This window comes from Tenrec ecaudatus, chromosome 15, assembly GCF_050624435.1.
Source record: "Tenrec ecaudatus isolate mTenEca1 chromosome 15, mTenEca1.hap1, whole genome shotgun sequence".
Classification (NCBI taxonomy): domain Eukaryota; kingdom Metazoa; phylum Chordata; class Mammalia; order Afrosoricida; family Tenrecidae; genus Tenrec; species Tenrec ecaudatus.
Genome location: NC_134544.1, coordinates 66092846 through 66115325, shown reverse-complemented (window position 1 = coordinate 66115325; position 22480 = coordinate 66092846). Strand labels below are relative to the sequence as shown.

Here is a 22480-nt window from a genome sequence, read left to right as displayed (position 1 = left end):
CAAACTGCACAGCTGGTGGCTCAGTGGCTGCATTCTGAACGGTCAGGAGTTCCCAACCACCAGCAGCTCCTCAGGAAAAGACAGGATTTTCTACTCCCATAAAGAGATACAGTCTTGGAAACTCACAGGGCCAATTCTCTCCTGTCCTATAGGATTGCTATGAGTCAGTATTGACTCAGTGGTAGTGAGTTTGAGCTCTGTGTTTGAATCAGGTGTAACTTCGGGAAGCAACATTGGGTGGAGAGTCCTGCCGCAATTAGAACAGAGATAAAGGGTCCAGCAGGACTCTACGGTTCTCAGCCATAGCCAACATCTCTAACCCCTTCTCCATCCCTGCGGGGGCCTAAGATGACACCTTATCTCCTGAGGTCTCACATAATAGTCCCTCATCTCTTCACCCTTCCGCTGGTGCCATAGCCAATAGGGGGAAGCGTGGGCTCCTTAGACATATTAATTTATTTCTGTCCCCAAAGTTTATTAAAACGGGATTCCTTTGTTCTCTCTCTGTGGTCCTGTTCACCTTCTCATGTGGCCACACGTCCCTTTATCTCTTCCTCCCTTCTCTCCACTGTCTTCCAATCTCCCCTCACCCTGCCCCCTTTACTCTATTCCAGTCTAAACACAGGAGCAGGTCGTTAACTGATAGAATATGTTAATAGAAACCCAAGCTCCAGGTTTTCTTTTATTCCGGGAGAGGGAATTATGGCCAGAACTGCTTCGGCATTAAACTCTCTCAGGCATTAACCTCGTTTTTTAAGCCGCTTCCCTGGCCGCCTCTTCCCAGACCCATGGACGTGAATTTCTTAGAGACCTCTGCAACTGCTATTAGAAATCTTCCAACTACACAAAAGCTAGGTGAGGGTGAATTTTTAACTTCTCTATCTCGACCATTTGTTCTTCTGGCCTTAAAGAGCCCCCGCCTGGGAAATCCTAAGTGCTAAGGCTCTCTTGCTTTTGGGCTTGGGGTGCAGGGTTGGGGGCGGGGGTGGCGATCAGGAAGGGATGCCTTACCATTTTGCTATTCCCACTTCTCCCCTCACGGGATTCAGGGTTAATGAATTAAAAGGGAAGGCTCTTTGAAGGTCTTGTCTCCGGAACTTAAATACTCACTCCCACCCTCTATCATGGGTTGTATTCTAAGCCCCAACAAAATGTACCCCTGCAGTATTTCTTCTCTCTTCCCTGCTCCCACCTGGGCCATCTTCCGTGATATTCCATACCAACTCTATGCCGTCAATGCCTCCCCCTCCTCCTACTCCATCACACATTCCCCTCCCATCAGCTGCCAGCTTCCAAGCAACCTGACACCTCTTCCCAGCCTGCAGCATTTCCCCCCTCCCCCCGCCCCCCTGCCAGTTCCAGGTCTGCTGCTCTGGGCTCAGAAGCCTTTTCTAAGGTATTAACTCCTTAATACCTCTTTCAAACCCTGCTTCCGTCAGTCCTCTCGGTGAAATAGCCAGAGCAAATTTGGCTGAGCATCTGAGATGTTTTTCTTCTGACCCAGACACTTACATTAAAAAATTAAAATATCTCCTTGAGGTTATGATCTTACTTGGCATGGTACTGTATAATTTTAATAACTACTTTAACTCCCGAAGATAAGGAGAAAGTCTGATCGCTGCTTAACAGAGAGGTGATGAAGTTCATGTCCAAAAACAGGAATAAATCATTGGGCTTCGATGCAGTCCCCTGGCAGAACCCTAACTGGACTTATCAAATTGGCCATAAGGACTGCACTTTCCAAGAGGAGATGATTATTTATCTCATTGAGAGCCTGCAGAAAACCACGAATAAGGCAGTGAATTATGAAAAAATGAGAGAAATCATCCAAAATAGGGATGAAAACCCTGCCCAATTCCTAATATGTCTGTCAGAGGTTTTTCCTAAATACACTAAAATGGACCTCTTAACACCAGATGGCACTACTTTACTTCAATCCCTTTTCAGTTCACAATCTGACTCCATGACAAGGCTTTCTCAGTGCAGCTTCACAGTTTTCTACAACAGAGATGCAAGCAAACTAAATGAGCTGCAAAGAAATGCTAGGTTCCAGCCTCTGGCCAGGAAGGGGTGGTATACCTAGGTGGGCTTTACACCTGGATTGGCTCATCTAGGCCAGGTGAATGGGGTCATCAGCCAATGGGGTCGACCAGCATCCACACCTCCCAAAGGGGTTCCTGAAAAGGCAGACGTATTGCTTCAGTGCTCTCTCTGAGCAGCACAGGGAGCAGGAGAGAGAGGGAGGGAGAGAGAGACCCCCCCACACACAAAGCCATGCCCATACTGTGGATAAAAAGGTCACTGGTGAAATGACTACCTCACCCCAGACTAAGCTGCTCAAAGATGCTTGGCTTGGATATGGAGGTCTGAGGCCCGTGGAGACCACCCACGTCTCCTGCCCAGGGTAACGATTGTCACCTCAGGTAAGCCCATTCTTTCCTTGCCGCATAGTCTACATTATGTACACATTTCTGACACACTTCTTTAGCACCCACCACTTTTCCAGGAGTCATAAGTATAGCAGTCATTCACGACACAAACACCTTCATATAACCTGTATTCAGCACATTTCTCACACCAGCTTCTAATCGTTCCACATTGCTTCATCCCCTGACTGGGCAGAGATAGTCTTACTAAATTCAAAACAGTAATACGTATGCAATTGGCAGACAACTCACAACCTCCAGACCTGTTACTTCTCTTACAAGCAGTGACAGACACTCTGCCTGCCTTCACTCCCCGACACCCCCAAATAACTCTAGTGCCTCAACACTCCCCACTGATTTTTTCCCTCTACCACCTGCTCAGGTTAACCCATGGGTGGGCTGTCACTTTGGTTGCTTTGAATCATCAGACTATTTACATTAGGTTAAAATACTCTTTGAAATTTCCCAACACGCCTCAGTACCCTATCGGCCTCCGACACTTAAAAAGCCTTAACTCTATAATCTCAAAACTCCTTAAGATGGGCCTGTTGAGGCCAACTTACTCTCCCTACAATACACAGATTCTGCATATCATCAAACTCGATGGCAGCTGCAGACTTGTTAAAGGTTTGAAAGCAGTGCTCCTCAACCTTCCTAATGCCACGACCCTTTACTACAGTTTCTCATGCTGTGGTCACCCCCCCAACCATAACATTAGTTTTGTTGTTACTTCATAACTGTAATTTTGTTATTGTTATGAATCGGGTAACCCTGTGAAAAGGTTGTTCACCTCCCAAAGGGGTCGCGACCCACAGCTTGAGAACTACTGTTTTCAAGCCATCAACTCTACTGTCTTGCCTATTCATCCCATTGTTCCCAACCATTATACTGTGTTCTTCACTATCCTACCCAATCCTGTTGACAAACGGGCCAACCAGGCAGGCTTACATGATAGCAGAATGAACGGTGTTCGTTAAAGTGGTGACTGGAAAGTAGAATGGCTGGCTCTGCCAGAATTGGGAAAGAAAGCAAAGCTAAACGTGAAAGTCTGCAGTAAGTGCTAGAAGGTGTGAGGAAAGGTGAACTTCATTTGTCCGGGTTCACGATTCCTGCAAAGAATGAATTTTTAAGCAGGTTACAGAAAGGAGACGTGTCAGCAGTGGTATCCCTTGTTCCACATTCTCTTCTGCCTGCAGCCTGTACCGCTCTGAGAGCCCCCGGCAGAGTAAATGTCTTAGAATGTATGGTCATACCAGAGGATGGATAGTAAGGCTAAACGTGAGGGGACACAGTAATTTGCACCCAGTTTCTCCATCCGCGCTTAGCATAACGTGACACCTCATCTCTCTTTACTCTGCCAGGGGGCTCTCAGAGCGGTACAGGCTGCATTCAGAAGAGAATGTGGAACAAGGGATACCACTGCTGATGTCAAATGGGCCTTGGGTGAAAACATAAAGATGTTTACTTGCGTTTTATTGACTATGCCAAGGCATTAGACTGTGCAGTTTATAACAAACCATGGATGGCCTTGCGAATAAAGGGAAATTCAGAACATTTCATTGGGCTCACGCAGAACCTGTGCGTGCCTCAAGAGGCAATGTGCTAACAGAACGAGGGAATGATGCATGGTTTAAAATCCTCAGAGGTGTGCATCAAGGTTGTATCTACTCACCATAATTTTTCAGTTGGCATGCTGAGCAAGTCATCAGAGAAGTGGAATGTATGAAGAAGAATGGGGCATCAGGATCAGAGGAAGGCTAATTAACATGCTGTGATATGAAGCTGATACAACCTGCTTGCTGAGAGTGAGGAGGACTTGAAGCCCTTGCTGATGAAGACCACGGATTGCAGCTTTCAGTGTGGATGACAATTCAGTGTCAAGAATGGCAGAATCCTAGCCCTGGTGGCAGAGTGGTTTAGCACTCTGCTAACCGGAAGGTCGGTGGTTTGAAGCCACCAGCAGCTCTGAGAGAGAAAGAAGAGCAAAATCCTCACAGCTGGACCAACAGGAAGCATCGTGATAAATGGAGAAAAGGTTTAAGTTATCAAGAATTTTGTCTAGCTTCAATCCACAATCAATGTTCATGGAAGCAGCAGTTGAGATAAAAAGATGCATTGAATTAGTTAAATCTGCTGTGCAAGACCTCTTCAGACTATTGAAAAGCAGGGTGTTACTTTGAAGATCAAGGAAGCAGGGACCCTCGCCATAGAGTTTTCATTTGCCTCAGATGCACATGAAAGTTGGACATTGAACAAGGAAGACCAAAGGAGAATCAATGCATTTGACTTGTGGCGCTGGAGAAGAATATTGAAAATATCATGGACTGCTAAAAAGACCAACCGATCTTTCTTGGAAGACATATGGCCAGAGAGCTCCTTAGAGGCAAGGATGGCAAGACTTTGTCTTACATATTTTGGACATGTTATCATGCGAGACCAGTCCCTGGAGAAGGACAGCATATTTGTTAGAGTAGAGGGACAGTGAAAAAGAGAAGAAAGCCCTCAAGGAGAGGGATTGACACCATGGCTGCAAGGAGGGAGTTGACGCACGCAACAGAACAATTGTGAGGACGGTGCAGGACCTGGCGGTATCTCGTTCTGTTGTGCATAAGATCGCCATGGGTCCGAACTGACCGGATGGCACCTGACGAAAAACAATTATCGAAAACTCTGGTCTGGTTTCTTCGATAGATTAGCATATCTTAAAGGTCAAATTATAAAGTTGCAGAAGTGCAGAACCAGGATCTAAAATATAAACCTACTACAACATGAAAAATGGAAATGTGATTACTACCTAGGGTTTAGAAGAAAGAAGCTTTCTCAGTAAAAATAAAACCACCACCACAAGATTCACAATCCTGATATATAAAGCCAGTCTTTCCTTAAGAGTTTGCAACTTGGATGAGCAACGTGGGTGCTGCTAGGTGAGCCCAAGTCCAGTAAGTCAAGAGCATGAGGAGGCTAAAGCTGGCTTAGGGAGCAGTTCCTGACAGCAGGACCATTGTAGGGAAGCGTGCACATGTCTTAAAAGGCCCAAGGGGAGTTGACTGAGTCTTGAGACAGGACCCTGGCTTAGGCTGGAAGTCGATGGTTTTCCATTCACTTAAGTTCTTGTTATAACATCTGTATTAGGATACCAATATTGATACTTGCTGTTCATGCTACTGAATAAAAATGTACCTTCTCCTTTAATAAATTTATTAAACACTGGGAAAACTAGCTGTTGCAACCACTGGGCCTTGATTCCTGCATTATTAACTATCGTGTGGTTTTTAAAAAGCATTGCACCAATTACTAATAAATTTTTAAAATGCTCCAATGGCTTTTTGAACAGTGGCTTCAAAACTATCAGGCAATAAGCAGCAAGTGTCTTGGTGATCAGTGAGAAATACACAACAGGCTGGTGGTTGTTTCAGCTCTGCTCTTGCAGATTGCTGGGCAATGAATGTACTTATTGTACTGGAGAAGAATATACATGTGTGTGTGTGTATTTAAAATCTCTTTGGGCTTGATAAATGTTGCCATTTTCTGTGTTCAATTGTGAGATTGTTCAATGTGATACAAAACAAAGAGCAAGGCCTTTCAAACTCTGTTACTTGTGAATTTATTGTTGGGAAAGAAGGTCTGCCGCATTTCCCATTCTGCTTATCACCTTACGAGGTTTCAGAGTTTCTGAAGAGGGACCAGGAGTTCCTGGGGGGTGCGAATGATAAACGTGCTTAGCTGCTAATCACAAGCTTGGTAGTTCAAGTCCACTCAGAGGTGCCTCAGAAGAAAGACCTAATGATCGACTTCTAAAAATCACCCACTGAGAATCTCATGAAGCACAGTACTACTCTGACACACACAGGGAGTTGCCATGAGTTGGAGTTGCCTTGACAGCAACTGATTGATAAGGGCTTACCTCTATTGATAAGGGCTTCCGGATATGTGAGACATGTATTCTTGCTCTTGCGTTCAAATGGTCTATCTCATGACTGTGCCATGACATGAGAGACCAACTTCCTAAAGCTTAGTAAAACAGCTGCCACTTACAGTAAAGCTCTTTAATCTTCTGTCCCTGCACGAAAGGCACACAGGCTTCCAAGGTATGTTGCCATCCCCTTAACTGCCAGCCACACAGACTGACGCCATTTCAAGAAGACCTGATTCTGAAGCCCTGGACCCTTCCCTGCCAGCCCCAATCTCTTTTCAAGGCCAATAGCTAAAAATGAATGTTGCGAGAAGGGGAGAGGCAAAAGCAGATCATTAAAATACAATGAATGTGAGGATCCAGATGAATGACTTCTGTTATTTTCTACTTCAAGTGTAAATTTTTCTATGTCTCTTGTTTAGAAAACAGATGTGTTACATTCCCCACCTTGCCTGAGCCCCCCCCTCCCTTCCCAAACATTTGAAGTAACAGTTTACTCTTTGATGTAAGCTTATGGATATCTGGCAATCTAAGAATCCTATGTGAGTTCATTACAAACAATCTATAAAATCAGGTAGTAAAACCTCTCTTTTAAAATAATAAAACTACTCCACATGCATTAGAAATAAGAAAACCAGTAGATCCTGGGCTATTAATTATTTATAAATTATCATTCTATTTTCTAACTAGATCATTGCTAAAGAATTCACTGCATCACCTACAATCTCTCCATGGACACTGCTGAAATGACATATTTCCTAATAACTAAAATGAAAAATTCATTTAAAAGTATAATCTCCTTCTTGGAGTATAATTCCAAGGGGGAAGAGCGGGGGGACTGTGTACATTGAAGACAGTTTTGTTGTGAATATCTAATTTGTAAATATAAAGAAAATAAAAATTACTCCTTAGCCTGAGTTCAATACAGCCTCTGCTCTTCATGTGTAGCTGAGCCAAGGTTCCAATAAACAGCAGTGCTCCATGCCCCCTTGCCAGGGGAGGGTCTGGGCTCTAAGCACAAGGGTAGGAGTGGGGACTGTGGGGTGGACAGCAGCAGCAGCAGCAGCTGGCTGGCAAGTACAGAGGAGTGAGCCAACAGTGTTTATCAAGAGTCTGGACCTTTGCCCCAAATGACCGCTGCTGCTGAGAAACTCCAGTCCTGCATGCCTCAAAGTAGGGAATCTTCAGCTTGATGGGCTTGGGTGAGACTTGGTGGAGCCTTTGAGAAACCAAGGTGGGTCAGAGGGATTCAGATTACAAAGTCTGGGGCAAGAAAGCTCTAACACGAGGTTCTTCTTAAGAGTCACAATCTTCCAAGTCTCCAGCATTAATCTTTTATAGGAAAATGTAAAAAGTCTAGATGGTTCCAACAGTAGCTTTTGGTTTATTCTGTAAGCTTGTGGTGTTTGGCAGTATGAACATTGGAATCCCTCCTCTTTTCATACGTTTTAATTTTTAATTTCACCCAATATTTTTATTGGGGGGCACTTTGTTTCAAGTGACCCCATGAAAAATTTTAAAAAATTGTTTATATATGTTTTGGGATATTAAAAACACATTTTCTTTACTTTTGCATATTCAGATGCCATATTAAAGGTGCTGCTAATACTTGTTCAGCAAAATGCCAACAAAAAGAATCCTGAGGATGTTCTGGTAATGTTCCCAAAATGCATCCTCTTTCTTGGGAGAATTGCCACCATTGGCCAAGCCATTCTGTAATGCCAATTTTATGGAGGGTGTGCACTCAATTGCTCTGACCTTTCTGGGGCTCTTACTTATATATGTACATGCCAAACAAAGTCACTGGCTTACATTAGACTAGAGACCAAATTGTGTGATTTCCAGAAAGAACACAGCCTCAGAAACAGCAATAAATTCTAACAATTAGGCTGGACAAGTTTCCCAGGACCTGGAGTAGCAGCGCTTTAGAGTAAGAACACCTCATGGATTAGGAACCTTCTACCTCAAGTGAGGGAAAAACTGACAGACAACCCTGGGTCTGGTCTGGGCACACACCTGCTTTTGTTGTCCCATGTCTGTACTCTGAAGTCGCAACCCATGGCTGCCGATCTCCACCGCCGGGCAGTGCTGAGGATACTCTCCCACGGTAATGCAGGGGACTCCGTCATCATCCTTGCCATCTGGCCCACCACCCTTGTGCACTGCAAGCTCAGCAAGGTCAGGGAGGGTGTCCGGATGCTCGCCCTAGAAAGGCAGGACATGATGTTCAGTCTGTGCTGGCCAGTCAGATTTTTATAATTTGAGTATAATTATCCACTTTGTGAGTTATCAAGCCCAACTCTGTACTTTCCAGTTCCTTCCTCCAAAAGTTCAATTTGGCCCTTTCACACTCATTACTCTTTCCTCCTTTCAAATCGCCAAGTGGGTGATCATTTTATTAGAAAAAGGTAAGTACTGTTTACAAGTAGTTATTACTCATAACTATCATCTTATCAATTAGAGGGGGAAAGATTCCAAAGTATTCATCAATAGGAAACTTTATCATTACTTCTACATTTCATTTAATCATGGCTTTCTGTGCTATGGGAATGAGGAAGATGGTTCAATTAATCTTTGCAGATTTTCCTCACGATAAGGAAAGGGACTCATTGAGTGTTCCCATCTATAAGGAGGCACAAACTGACATAGACTGTTCACCAGTGAGGAGAGTCGGAAAAAGGCCTTTGGAGCGAGGGAAGAAACTAAGTCTTCATAATGCCTGGAACAGCTGACAAACAACACTGCCGGGGGTGCGAATGCACAATATACAAAGTGCACCAGTGACTCCATGCCACGTTCAGAGGGCCAGGCTAGGAACGAGATGGGGAGCCACGGCCACTCTGCGTTCACCAACGCAAAGCAAGTACCTCTGTTCTTTTACATATCTGGGAATGGAAACAACAAAAACATACACAAACTGCAGAGGTAGCAAACATGTGACCCATCTGAGGCTTTGAAAGAAACCCTTACAAAACTCGACCAGCAGAAAGGGTTCTAGCATAAAGCTTACATGAAAAGTGTAAGACTCAAGGTTTACAAGTCACCAAGGCTGACTGAGGTGGTGAAGGATCTGAGGGTGGTAAACGAAGGGCATTAATATATCAGCAACAAAAGAGACAGTAGCAAACCAATGCTGCCTCATAGAGTTTCACATCAGAGTCCTCTTACAACTAGGTCGAAATACAGCATCTAATTCCTGGTTTAATATATAACTGGACAATCTACCACATTTCTTTTACTTGGATCAGCCCTGATAACATATTCTAAAACAATAAAATAAGGGGGTGGGTAACAAAGTCCGGGGTCAAAATTAATAAGAAGTCTGCAGGTGGAGTTACCTCGGCTGGAGCGTCTCTTTCTTCATCCATCCGTTTACCTTGCCGCCAGTGTTTCAGCAGCCACCTGAGCTTGACGTAGAAGAGGAAAATGTTCTGTTTCAAGAACCGGAGCTCTTGCTGCATCAGCTTCTTCTCATGGTTCCAGCTCTGGCCGTGGAGGGTGTTTTGCACAGCCAGGCTGTGCACTTCTAGCTCTTTCCACCTCAGAGCACAGAGGTTTTCCTCCTGACTCTTGAACAGAACAAAAGACAGAGCGTGACAAGGAGTTACCCCAATGTGCCACCCAAACCAAACCAAGCATCACTGCAAACTGCCATTCTATCTACGTAATTAAATTTGCATTTATCTGGTGGGACTGGCCCCCCAGATTCTACTTAAATAACTCCCTGAGCTATTTCTTTTCATAAAGCCTTAGGCATTTGGTGATCCAGAAGCAAGTATTACTTCAGGAAAAGGGATTTTTATATACACAATTTCATTGTCAGTCTTTCATCATTCTCTAAGAAATATTCTTCAAGAAAATTGTTTCTCAGATGGATGGCTTGTAGTTGACTTAAATGTGAATCCCATTTCACAGTGCGACAGTCGAGGGAAAGAAAGAGGGAGCCCTCCACTTTAGAGAGCCAGATGGAGGGCGGAGGATGAGCGGGAATCCTCTCCCGATGCGTAAGGACCCTATTGCATAGAACAGGAAGCAACTGGAGGACGAGTCTGATAATCATTTCCAAACAACACTCATGAGGTAGGCATCTCTCTTCAGTACACAAAAGGGACACGATTCAAAAATGAATGTTGTCCATCTTTATATTAATTCCCTGTTTTTAAGTCATGCATGAACACTCTTTCAAGAAATAAGCAATTATTTGTCAATGCTGATGAAGCAAAAGAGAATAAAATCTTTACATATAAGGGCGCAAGAATAATTATAATAACCAAGATACATAGATTCAAAGCTTTCGTTCCATAGATTACAAATAAAAAGGAATGCCAGTCTTCTTTGTCATTACCAGCTGTCCTCTCCTAAGTTAACACTCCTCGTGTGAGAAACCAAAGCAGTATTGTTGTATCGAAACTATTAGCTTGGTTTATTCTCAGCAACCACAGGAGTATTGCTATGACAACTTGATGAGCCTACGTGCTGATGGATTTTTTGTACTTCAAGATGCTCTAACTCAAAGTTGTGGTCAGTTGCTGTTGAGTATGGCGGCTCCATTTGTGCAGAGCAGAATGCACCATCGTTTTCAAGGCTGTGGCTTCTCATAAGCAGATTTCCAGGTATGCTTTCCAAGGCACCTCTGGGTGGGTTCCAACTGCCTACCTCTCGATTAGGAGTCGAGTGCTTAACTCTACGCGCTATTTAGGGACTCTTTAACAGAGAGTAGTGGTAATTTATTCCTCATCTGAGTTTCTTGTAGCTTTGGTTTCTTCTACTGCAAAATGGAGACAATGTGGACTTCAGAGTGTGTACAGGGCAATAAGATAACACGAGCCAGTGACCTCGCACAGATACTTGCTCCGAGCAGCTTCCAGGCCTAGCTAGCCCAGAGGCAGCCCAGGGTGGCTTTTCAGCTGCAACATTATTGTGCAGGCCTTCCTGGAAACTCCTTTCTGATTCCCACACACCCTCCCCTATCGTCCCCTCCCTGGCCACGCCTCCACCCAGCTTTCTGCCTCCTTTTCTTCCCCAGGCTCAGAGATGGCCCTCTGCTCTCTGGGTACAATAGAGGACACCTTCCCTTTCCTTCTCTTCTGAACAATCCTGAGTGATACTCCACAACTGACCAAAGTCTAGAAGCTTCTCCAACACATATTGACATGGAGTACTGAAAACTCCTGACCCCTACCTTTGGTTTAATATCACCAGATAAAAACTCTTCAAATGTGTTTTTGAGGCAGTATTTAAAATGACTATAAGTTCTCTCTCTTTTTAGTAATATGAAATAAATTTCCTCTTGTAATGTCAGTGAAGTTTGACCAATACGTTTAATATTTTAATAGAAGTATGTGCAGCTAATATGGTCTGAAAGGCCTATTTGGGTCTTACATTCAGCTTTGCTCTTCCTAAGCGGCCAGGCAGAAGGTACTCCCTTACTCAGTTTCTGACCGGTTTTGGCCAGTGAGACCAGGATGACATGGGACATATGTGAAACAAATATGCCTTACCAAATTAAGTTCCTGGATACACCCCAAATCTCTACTCTGCTCATCTTTATTGTGCACATGTGCAAGGCATGCACACCAGGGTAATTCAAGACCAACCATGTTTTAAGCACTCTTTCAAGGGGAAGAAGTGCAACACAAATCTGACCCTTGATATCGGTTAATAATAATTAGATCAAGGGCAGTAGTATAAGTTGGATGATCCTCAGAGAGGGTTCTACGCAAGGAGTGTTTTTCTGTATCATCAAATCCCTTTTACTAGGAGCCCTGGGAAAGGAGTTAACAAAAAAAAATTATTACTGATCACTCTAACATAGGTAGGGGTGCTAACCAAGTCACACTTCAATGACAGGCAGCTGTTTGGAAGACAGCATTTTAGGGTGTGTGGTTGATGTTTCTAACAGAAATCTCTCCTAACGTTAATAAAATATTTGAAATTTCAGGACAACAAATAATATAAATACAACTGTCGTATCCAGTTGTGCTTATTTTACTTGCTTTGCCATTTAGGAGCCCTGGTGGCATTAGTGCTAACCCAAGGTCAGCAGTTCGAAACCACCAGGTGTTATGTGGGAGAAAGATGGAGCTTTCTGCTCCCACAAAGAAGTACAGTCTCAGAAACCCACAGTGGCAGTTCTACCTTGTCCTATAGGGTCACTATGCATTGACAAGATATCATTCAGACATATTTTGTTATTTCTGTTGAGGGGTTCCACTGCTAGCTGAGCAGTGTGCTAAAATCCAATTCCCATATTTACCTTAGGGATTTTGTGTGCATATCTCTGGCTCCCCTCCTGATACAGTTTGGTCACCTGCACAAGGTGACCCTGGAGCTCCCCTACCGATAGAATCTTTTCAGGTAAAATGGGGTCGGGTGGAGGTGGGACTGAGCTGATTGGTGGATAAAGGAAGGGGTTTAGTGGAAAAACTGCCTGATGTGATTATGCAAGACATACATCTGGACACACATAGAGCAACATAGCCCTGCAGGCGCTGCAGCAGTGGAGTGAAACTATGGCTGCTTCTCCTTGACCTCCTGTAATGAACTGGTCCACCACAGGATCCCAGTGTTACCCAAGGATGTGCAAGTCCACTTGCCCTTCATTTCCTATCTAAGAGATGGAGGATCCATGGGTACCTATCACCTGAGCTTAACAATAACACAAGCTAGGCCTAGAGAAGGAGGCGAATCAGACCAAGATGCAGGAGGGAGCGGGGTGGGTGGGGAGTGGGTGGATCTGTACTTGCTCCACAGTGGCTTCGAGTAAGTTAATTTCTAGCATCTCTAGATTGGGTGACTGAGTCAGGTGTGACTTTTGACTACTTGGCATAGAAATCAGCCTCTTGGATTCATTTCCTAAACCCATACTGTGTCTTTCTAAATTGCATCATTAATTTGTTCATAGACCTCTTTGTAGAAATTGTTCTTTCTCAATCATGCGTGCGTTTCTTTTATCAAGTAGCCTTATCGTCACGCTCAGAGGAACAGATGGTTTCAGACCTTTGAATTACACATATTCCCTGAAAGGAATTGTATGAAGAGCTATTTGTAACATTAAAAAAACATTTTTGGTTTGAAATAGTTAATGGAATCTTTATTCTTTTTATCAGTAAAGCCTATCTTATAAGGTCAAATGATAATGGTAGAAAATCAGTTGTGAAATAAATAAAGTTATGAAAAACTTAAGTATGACATTTTACCCAGACTTATGCTACCTAAAGAGAAGTGATTTATAAGGGACGTAAAGGGACTATTCTAGTGAAAATATGTGTCATTTCACTGCACTGTGAGTGTTTCTGTTATTCCTAATCTGGTGGTACCCGGGCTGTCACGAGCGAGGGCTATACCCCAGGAGCCGGAAGTGCAGGAAATGAGTGGGCAGAACACAGAGGACACAGGACGACAGTGCAGTAAGAGAAGAGTGGAAGCAGAGAAGACCCACCACCATTCCTCGGGGGAAAGTGGAAATCTGGAGACTGACTCAGTCTACTTTCCAGAAACTCAAAACTGTCCAAGCTTCTTGGACTTGTTAGTTAAACTATTCTGGTAATCCTTGAGATCTAGTTATTTGCCTCCACATCGTTGAAGAGAGGCATCTTGCTAATGACCAATTTCTTGTTTCTAAAAGCATTAGTCATATCGCTTAGTGGTCATCTTAGAATAATAATTATTGCTTTCTCAAGTTTGCTGTGCCCTTAATGTTAGTGTCTCCGTTCGATAGTTTCTGAGTTTTAGAGTGTAATTCAGGAGCCGTGGTGGCGTAGTGGTGATGTGTTGAGCTGTGAACTACAAGGTCAGCAGTTTGAAACCACTACTGCTCTTCAGGACAAAGGGGAGGCTTTCTACTCCTGCAAAGAGTTAGCCTCTGAGACCCATAGGGGCAGATGCCAACTCACGTCACCCCAGTGTCTGTGGACTCTAGCTCGCCATGGATGGTGCCTGCTTATTTGTTTGAAGTTCATTTTCAAATGGGAGTTATTTATGAATCTCATGTGTGATGTGGTTGAGAATGTGCCTGTAAGTTGGTTTTGTGTTTGAAGAAGCCAACAATAAATCCTTGGGGATTCTTGCACAAAATAGACCATAAGTTTCACCCAGTGTGCAGGCTGGCCAGTCCAGGAGGTACTTTCCTACGTGTTGTGTGTGTGTGTGTGTGTGTGTCACATATCCTTCTGATGGTGTATGTGTGTCTGTGTCACATATCCTTCTGGTGGTGTGTGTGTGTGTCTCATAACCTTCTGACCCAGAGCTTTTGGTAAGATAGACAGCTTCCTTGTTGACTCTTTTACCAGCAGCAGATCGGTTTTCTGAAGGAGTGGCTAGCTCGTGAGGGTCCTAAGCTAATGTCTTTCCTTGCTGGTGTTGTGTTTATTATTAAAACTGAAGGCTCCCGGTTACCAATTCTGGTATCCACCCATTACTCACCTCACCTAAAGGCACCAAATAGTGCTCTATTTTTCAGTTCTGAGATCAATCATAATTCTTCGAGTTTCCAACACTTGGGGACTATATACATTTTGGGGGGAGGGACAGAGTCCAGATATGTAATTAGGGAGCGTTTATCCAACAAATATCTGGTAAGCATTCTTGTAAAAGGCAGTGTTTAAAGTATACAGCCGTAAACAAAGTCCTCACAAACTTCACTTCTAAATTTTATAGGTCGTCACGGCAGGAGTATTTCCATGGCATCTGGTCTGCTCTAGTGCAAACTTTACTTTCACTTACCTACTCTGTATACATCGAAACTGTCAATTCTGCCCACATTTTAACAGCGGGGTCTAGTCAAAGGCTTTCTATTACTAGATGCTAAAATGGCATCCTAATCAAGCTGACCTTTTAAGAAAAACAAAGATCTATTAACTTAGTCTTGTGCATTACCAGAGTTTGTCACCTACAAATAATGTCAGCTTGCCTGGACCACGAGTGTCCGGGGTTTGGTAGCTATACAATGATGTAACTGGCCCCCATGAGGTGATAAACCAAGAGATGAGGCTAGGCTGCAATATCGTTAATCAGGCCCCAGCCCTTGTCTGATCATGCAAGGGAGTTTCCTTTGGTGTGGCCTGCTTCACCTTTATCAGGAAATAAAAGAAACCAGAGGGAGCAGGCCCATGAAAGAAGAACCAAGAGCAGAGTGTGTTCTTTGGACGCAGGGTCCTTGTGCTGGAAACCTTCTGGACCCAGTGGAAGACTGACACCAAGACACATGGACAAGACTGATACCAAGACACATGGACACATGGAACACCAAGCCCACAGACAGTAAAAGGAGGCAAAGACCTTTTCTCAGAGCCACCTGAGAAAAAACATCCTCCTTTCAAGTTGGTGTTATGAATTGACACCACCAGCCTCTGAAATTGTGAGTGAAGACGTTTCTGCTTGTTAAAGACATCCACTTGCAGTATTTTTGTTAGAACAGCACTGGAAAACTAAGGCAAGTTGATTTTAATCTTAATACATAACATATATGAAACATATTTATAGCAAACACTCATACTTCATTATTAAAATCTGGATTAAAAATGAGGATTCAATATGGTTTAAAAATGTGTGCCTCTACCGAGCGACTGTAGGGTCAACAACAACTCCAGACATGATGTCTTCTTGCTGGAGCACACTGTGACAGAGGACAATATTGGGGACCCATGGCAGGGAGTGAGTATGGTCTGCACAGCCCACACAGTGGGGTGAATCAAGACGGGAACACGACAGATCAGCAATGGGAACAAAGCAAAGCCACAAAACCACTGAGGAGCCCGAAAAACAGACTTCAAGCTAGGAGTGGCAAATCCCGGAATCCCCCAGGTACATATTCATAAAGGTCAGTGGAAATCCCTGCAATTATGTATGCTTCTTTTTTCCCCTCTCTTTTTATTCAATCTTTTCTTTTTGTTTGTATCTGTTATTGTTGTGTTGCCTACCTATATAAGATGGGCATGGAAGCAAGCCCAAGGAGAAAGCAACAGGACTGATGGTTCCAGAGGGACTTAGAGGGAAGAGGAGGTGGGGGAAAGGAGCAATGAGTAACAACTAGGGAATTCAAAGCAACAACAAGGAGGAGATAGAGACTCCAGTGGTGTTGGAGCAACAGCCGTCTAGGTGAGAGGAATTACTTACAGACAGAAGAAAGGCAAGCATGATGGTGGGGCAGGAGGAAGATAAAAAGCAAAAAGGAAGAAGCTGTGGATAGAGGTATAGACATAGGTGTGCACTTACGTACATATATTCATAAAGAGAGGTGTTAATATCTCTACAGGGAAAGAGAGACCAACCAGACTTCAACCCAGTGGCCCAAGATGTGAATGCAACATTCTGGCGTGGAACAGGGAACCAGTGGAGAGGTCTGGGGGGCTGGCCCCAGTCCCAAATACTAAGTGGATGCCTGCCCCTTCCCCCAGAAGAATTTATTTGAATCAGCAGCTCTGGGAGAGGGACATATCTGATCAGAGCACACAGGAGCAGATGAATGGGGAGTGAGACAGAGTGAAGCATATTCTGGCCTACCAGGACTTGAGGACGATGTTCCCAATTAGAGCAGCCAGTACACAGAGAGGACCACATGGCCAGCCCCACTATGAGACATGATGCCCCTCCCTGACCCATGGCCCTGCGGAGGACAGCACTGGAGACACAGTGTGAGAATTGAGGCCGATCTAATCCCGCCACACCGAGGCAAAGCACTGGGGGAGTGCAGTGGAACAGCAAGGGAATGGAGTGGCAAGGTCCCCAGGGAATGCTGAAAGTGGACTCTGGGGCCAGGGCATGGTGTCCCAACAGACTGGACTGGAAAATGCTCCTAAAGGCCAACAAACAATCCTTGAACGAACTACAAGCTTTTCTTTCTTGTTGTGTTTTGTTTTGTTCTTTGTCAGTGGTTTGTTGTTGTTGTTACATATTGTTGCTTGGTTTTGCTCTGTCTTGTTTTGTGCATGTTATTATCTCCGCAGGTCTGTCTAAATAAGATAGACTGGATGAACACTCTGGAGGAGAAAACAACAGAAACGACAGTGCCTGGGACATGGGATATGGGGAGGTGGGAGAAAGGAAAGGGTGTTAACAAACCCAGGGACAAGGAAACAATGAGTGATCCAAATTGGTGGTGAGGTGGGTATGGGAGGCCTGGTAGGGCATGATCAAGGGCAATGTAACCAAGAGGAATTGCTGAAACCCAGGTGGGGACTGGGCATAATAGTATTGAGTATTAAGGTAGCAGAAAGACATTGGGTCTCCACTCAAGTACTCCCTCAGTGCAAGAATACTTTGTTCTATTAAACTGGCATTCTATGATGCTCACCTTCCCAACACAACTGCTGAGGACAAACGGGTGCATAAGCAAATGTGGCAAGGAAAGCTGATGGTGCCCACCTATCAAAAGGTATAGCGTCTGGGGTCTTAAAGGCTTGAAGGTAAACAAACAGCCATCTAGCTTAGAAGCAACAAAGCCCACATGGAAGAAGCACACCAGCCTGTGCGATCACAAGGTGTTGAAGGGATCAGGTATAAGGCATCATCAGAACAAAAAATCTTACCATAGTGAATGAGGGGGGGACTGAAGAGTGGAGACCCAAAGCCCATTTGTCTGCCCTGGAGATCCCCTTTCAGAGGGGTCTAGGGGAGGAGATGAGCCAGTCAAGGTGCGATGTAGCAATGATGAAAAATACAACTTTCCTCTAGTTTCTAAATGCTTGTCTCACCTCCCCCCCCCCCCCACCAACTATCACGATCCAAATTCTACCTTGAAAGTCTGGCTAGATCAGAGGATGTACACTGGTACAGATAGGAACTGTAAGCACAGAGAATCCAGGGTGGATGATCCCCTCAGGACCAGTGGTGTGAATGGCGATACTGGGAGGGTGGAGGGAGAGTGGGTTGGAAAGAAGGAACCGATGACAAGGATCTACATGTGACTTCCTCCCTGGGGGACAGACAACAGAAAAGTGGGTGAAGGGAGATATTGGACAGGGCAAGATATGACAAAATAATTTATAAATTATCAAGGGCTCATGAGGGAGTGGGGAATGGGGAGGGAGGGGAAAAATGAGGACCTGATGCCAGGGGCTTAAGTGGAGAGCAAATGCTTTGAGAATGATGAGGGCAATGAATGTACAGGTGTGCTTTACACAATTGATATATGTATGGATTGTGATAAGAGTTGTATGAGCCCTAATAAAATGATTTTCAAAAAAAGCTTACCTAAAAAAAAAAAGAGATGTTAGCCTTTGTAAATATGTTTATGTGGCAATACATTGAGGAAGTGGACGTACTTTGGACTTAAGCTCTCCCTCAACACAAGAACACTTTGTTCTTACAAACTGGCATTCTGTGATGCTCATCATGCCCATATAATGGCTGAAGACATAATGGGTGCATAAGCAAATGTGATGAAGAAAGCTGATACTGCCCTGCTATCAAAAGATATAGCTTCTGGGATCTTAAAGGCTTGAAGAACAAGCGACCATCTAGCTGGAAAGCAATAAAGCCCACATGGAAGAAGCACGCCAGCCTGTGTGATCACCAGGTATCAACAGAATCAAGTAACAGGCACCAGAAGACCAAAACAACAACAAAAAAACATGTGTTGAGAATGAGGAGTTTTGAGCGGAGACACAAAACCAACCTGTAGAAAGGTCACAAGGAAGGGATGAGTCAACCAGTGTGCAGTATAGCACCAATAAAACACTATTCCCCTGGCTCTTTAAGGGTTCATCACCCCCCACTGTCATGACCCCAGTCCTGCCTTTCAGTTCTGGCTAGACCAGAACATGTACACTGGTACAGATAAGAGTTCATGACACACCGAATCCAGAACAGATAACCCCCTCGGGAACAGAAATGGGAGTAGCAATTCCAAGAGGGTAGGAAGGAAGTGGGGGGAGGGGGGAGGAACAATAGGAATGTGGGTAAAGAGAGACAGCAGTCGGTGTAAGGTAAGAAAACAATAATAATGTATAATTTATCAAGGAGTCATGAGGGTGGGTGGGGGGAAGAGGAGCTGATATCAAGGGCTCAAACTGAAAGTAAATGTTAGAAAATGATGATGGCAACATATGTACAAATGTGCTGGATACAAGTGATATATGGAACGTTATGAGAGCTGTAAGAGCCCCCAATAAAATGATTGTTTAAAAACTGTGTGCCTCTATTTGAACCACATTTATGAACAGAAAAGGAAATTTAAGAGATTTTTCATCTGGAACATTTAATTTCCTACAGTGTCTTCAGTGTTGGTTCTGAAGACAACAACAGAAACACTTAGCTCCGAGGAGCTATGTGAAGTTTATGTTCCTTTGGGGGGTGGTGGTGGTGGTGGTGTGTGTGTGTGTGTGTGTGTGTGTGTGTGTGTGTGTGTAACTTCCATGGACAAATGCTCCTTCCTACTGGGGATGCCAATGTCACCCCAGTGCTACAAAAATAAAAAGTTCATCAATACAAAACACAAGCAAGGTGCAAACATTTCCATCTAGAATTACTCACTGCCACACAACTGTAAATGAGGATAGGTAAACATATATTGCTACAAAATCAGAAACCTTTATTAAATAAAACCAACAAAATGTGAAGCTACTCTTTCTCAATATACCCTTCATCTACATACAGAGATGCTCCTAAAGGCAGTGCTTTCCATCGCTAACACCCTTCCCGGTGATCCCTGTGCTCTTCCATTTAAACCTGGTCTTGGGGCATTTGGGGCAGCCTCTGGGGATTCACACAGGGCTCCTTTGAAACGTTCCAGGAGTGTGGGTAACCACAAGGAGCCTGCAGGGCAAGCTCAGGGCTGTAGAATGGATGAGGTGAGATTTCCCAACAAACTTCTCATAGGACAGCTCTTGTTACCCTCAAAAAGGAGGAGATAGATGCATTCTGATAGAAAAAAATTCCTCAGCACAACTTCCCTGGATCTTTATCACCAAGTTTGTTAGTTTGTTACCAATTTTCTTTTTAAAAACTCCTAATAAGCTCCCAAGATCTCCTGTATTCTTTAAGAAAATAATCAATATTACTCCTTTGGAATCTCAGTGAACAGTTACCCTAATTCCTGAGCTGACCTCTCTGTCCAGCAGATCTCCTTGGAAGCCACCTTTATAATTGGATCTTTTTTGAAGGCACGCTCATGAGATTACAACAGATTACAGGTTCTCCTGGAGAGCACTTGTCTGCAGCCATCAGAAAGACAGGCTGAATGTGTTGCATTTGAAGTAAACTGGAGCATGTATGAACTGTGCAGCAATCAGAGAGACAGGCTGAACGTGTTGCACATGCATGTGTAAACCGGAGCATGTATGAATTGGAACCCTCAGGGCAGTAGCTTTATCTCTTACCCTCACACAGTCACATATGTTTGAAGACCGTGTACACATAACAAAAACACTTCCTTTACACAACATATATTACCCTTCATCACCAAAAGTTTGATTCGATTGCTTGTTCACTTACCAGAGATGTTGACTATACAGCAAATTCATGTTGCTGTTTCAATTCAGGAAGTTTATGTAAAGAAACAGCATCCCTATGGTTTCCGTGGCTGTCCAGACTTATTGTCCAGGGTTGAACAGCCACCTTTAACCTTGTTGGTGCCTAAAACCCATGACCTAGCTTCAATCCATAAAGGATAGGTTGCACACTAATTTATGTTGCAAATTTCTTAACCATCTCCAGAGAAACGGGATTATAACGGCCAGATTTAAGATGATAACACCACTATCTCAACATCCAAAATAAATGAACAAGAAATATTTTTCATTATCTCCATTATGATGTTGAATACTCCTGTTTAGATGTTAAGAGTCTACCAACACTGACATACTTCATTTTCTAATGAGTTCTATTTGATCCTAGCCACTTCTGCTATCCTTTCTTTGCAAAGCAGTAGATGAGTTCAGCACAGGTGTATGCATACTTGGCCCTATATAGTTTTGCTAGCGTTGGTATTTAGCTGAGTCATAGGATTACCAATGCATGCTGTCCTCCCCGGACTGAAAGATAAAAGGAGGAACCAAGGAGAAGGGTTCTGAAATTTGGGACCCAGGAACTCAACCCACTGGTTGGAGAGTGGGTCTCATTTATATCTGAAATCTGACCAGGGTATTGCCTGACCATTTCTCATAGGAACTATTTTTAAGGAGTGCACACATTCCAAACCACATATCTACACACTGCTCTCATAACAGATGCGGGTGTCACAGGAGATTTGATGGAAACCATGAGAGCAAACTCAGGAACAAATATGACGTGTGGCACAGGATCTTGCTGAGATGAAAGGACAAGAGGAATACCAGTCCTTATGAAAGCTGGCTTTGTTTGGAGAGATTTGTGTGGCTGTATTAGTGGGTGTGGATTCTTTGGCTGTGCCTGCTTTTAAGCATGCTGGAGCTGGCTGTTCCACACCCTTCCTAGCCTGAGTGTGTGGCACATGTGAGCTGCAGGCCTCCTATATGGCATGTATTTGTGTGATTTACTGAGGGAATGTGCTTGCAAGAATATGGTCTTTATTTTAAAGTTGCTGTAGTTTTAATTTTTTTTCCTCTTGATGGGGTTTTCTGTATTTTATGTTGTTATGGTTAAATTTTTAAAATGTTTTTCAGTATATTAAATCCAGGATGGGTGGCTCTATAGAGACAGTAACCAGATTAATGGTGTCTGGTGGTGCGGGAGGGGAAATTAGGGGATGTGGGGAGCGTACAAGAAAGAAGAGACGGTTCTAAAATGGACTGTGGTAATGACTATACAACTCTTCTTGATATGACTGGACTATTGAATTGTATAACATGTGGATTATGCCAATAAAACTGTTTATTAAAAAAGAGAGAGAGAGAGAGAAGAATGTAGTCTTTCTTTTTCCCACCTGTTGTTACTGCTCGTAATCCCTTAACCTGGTCAATGCCTAAATGTTCCAAAATAAGAACTTGTCTTCTTTTTCTATTCCCAAAAATGTGTAGTCTAAAGATCCATGAGACCAAAAAATAAAAAAGGCAGTTCATACACAGAAATTGAGACATTGCAGTTTTTAAAAACTTGCAGCATAAATCCATAAAGTTGTTACTCAAAGCTGTCAATCCCGATGTCCTTTCTAGCCCCCCCGAGGAGCTTGGAGCAAAGCGCTAAAGGAATTTCACACATGAACAGGAGTAGTTGGTTTAGGGAC

General features: G+C 43.7%; 1 protein-coding gene across 2 annotated transcripts in view; it reads right to left on the bottom strand.

The window, feature by feature from the left end:
• MTCL1 (microtubule crosslinking factor 1) overlaps nucleotides 1-22480 on the bottom strand; it is a 201181-nt gene that overhangs the window by 48309 nt on the left and 130392 nt on the right. For both annotated transcript variants that reach the window (XM_075532530.1, XM_075532531.1), the window contains 2 exons: nucleotides 9678-9908; nucleotides 8356-8544 (listed from right to left, as the gene is read on the bottom strand). In XM_075532530.1, the coding sequence (XP_075388645.1) occupies nucleotides 8356-8544; nucleotides 9678-9908 (420 nt within the window). The remainder of the gene's footprint in view (nucleotides 1-8355; nucleotides 8545-9677; nucleotides 9909-22480) is intronic.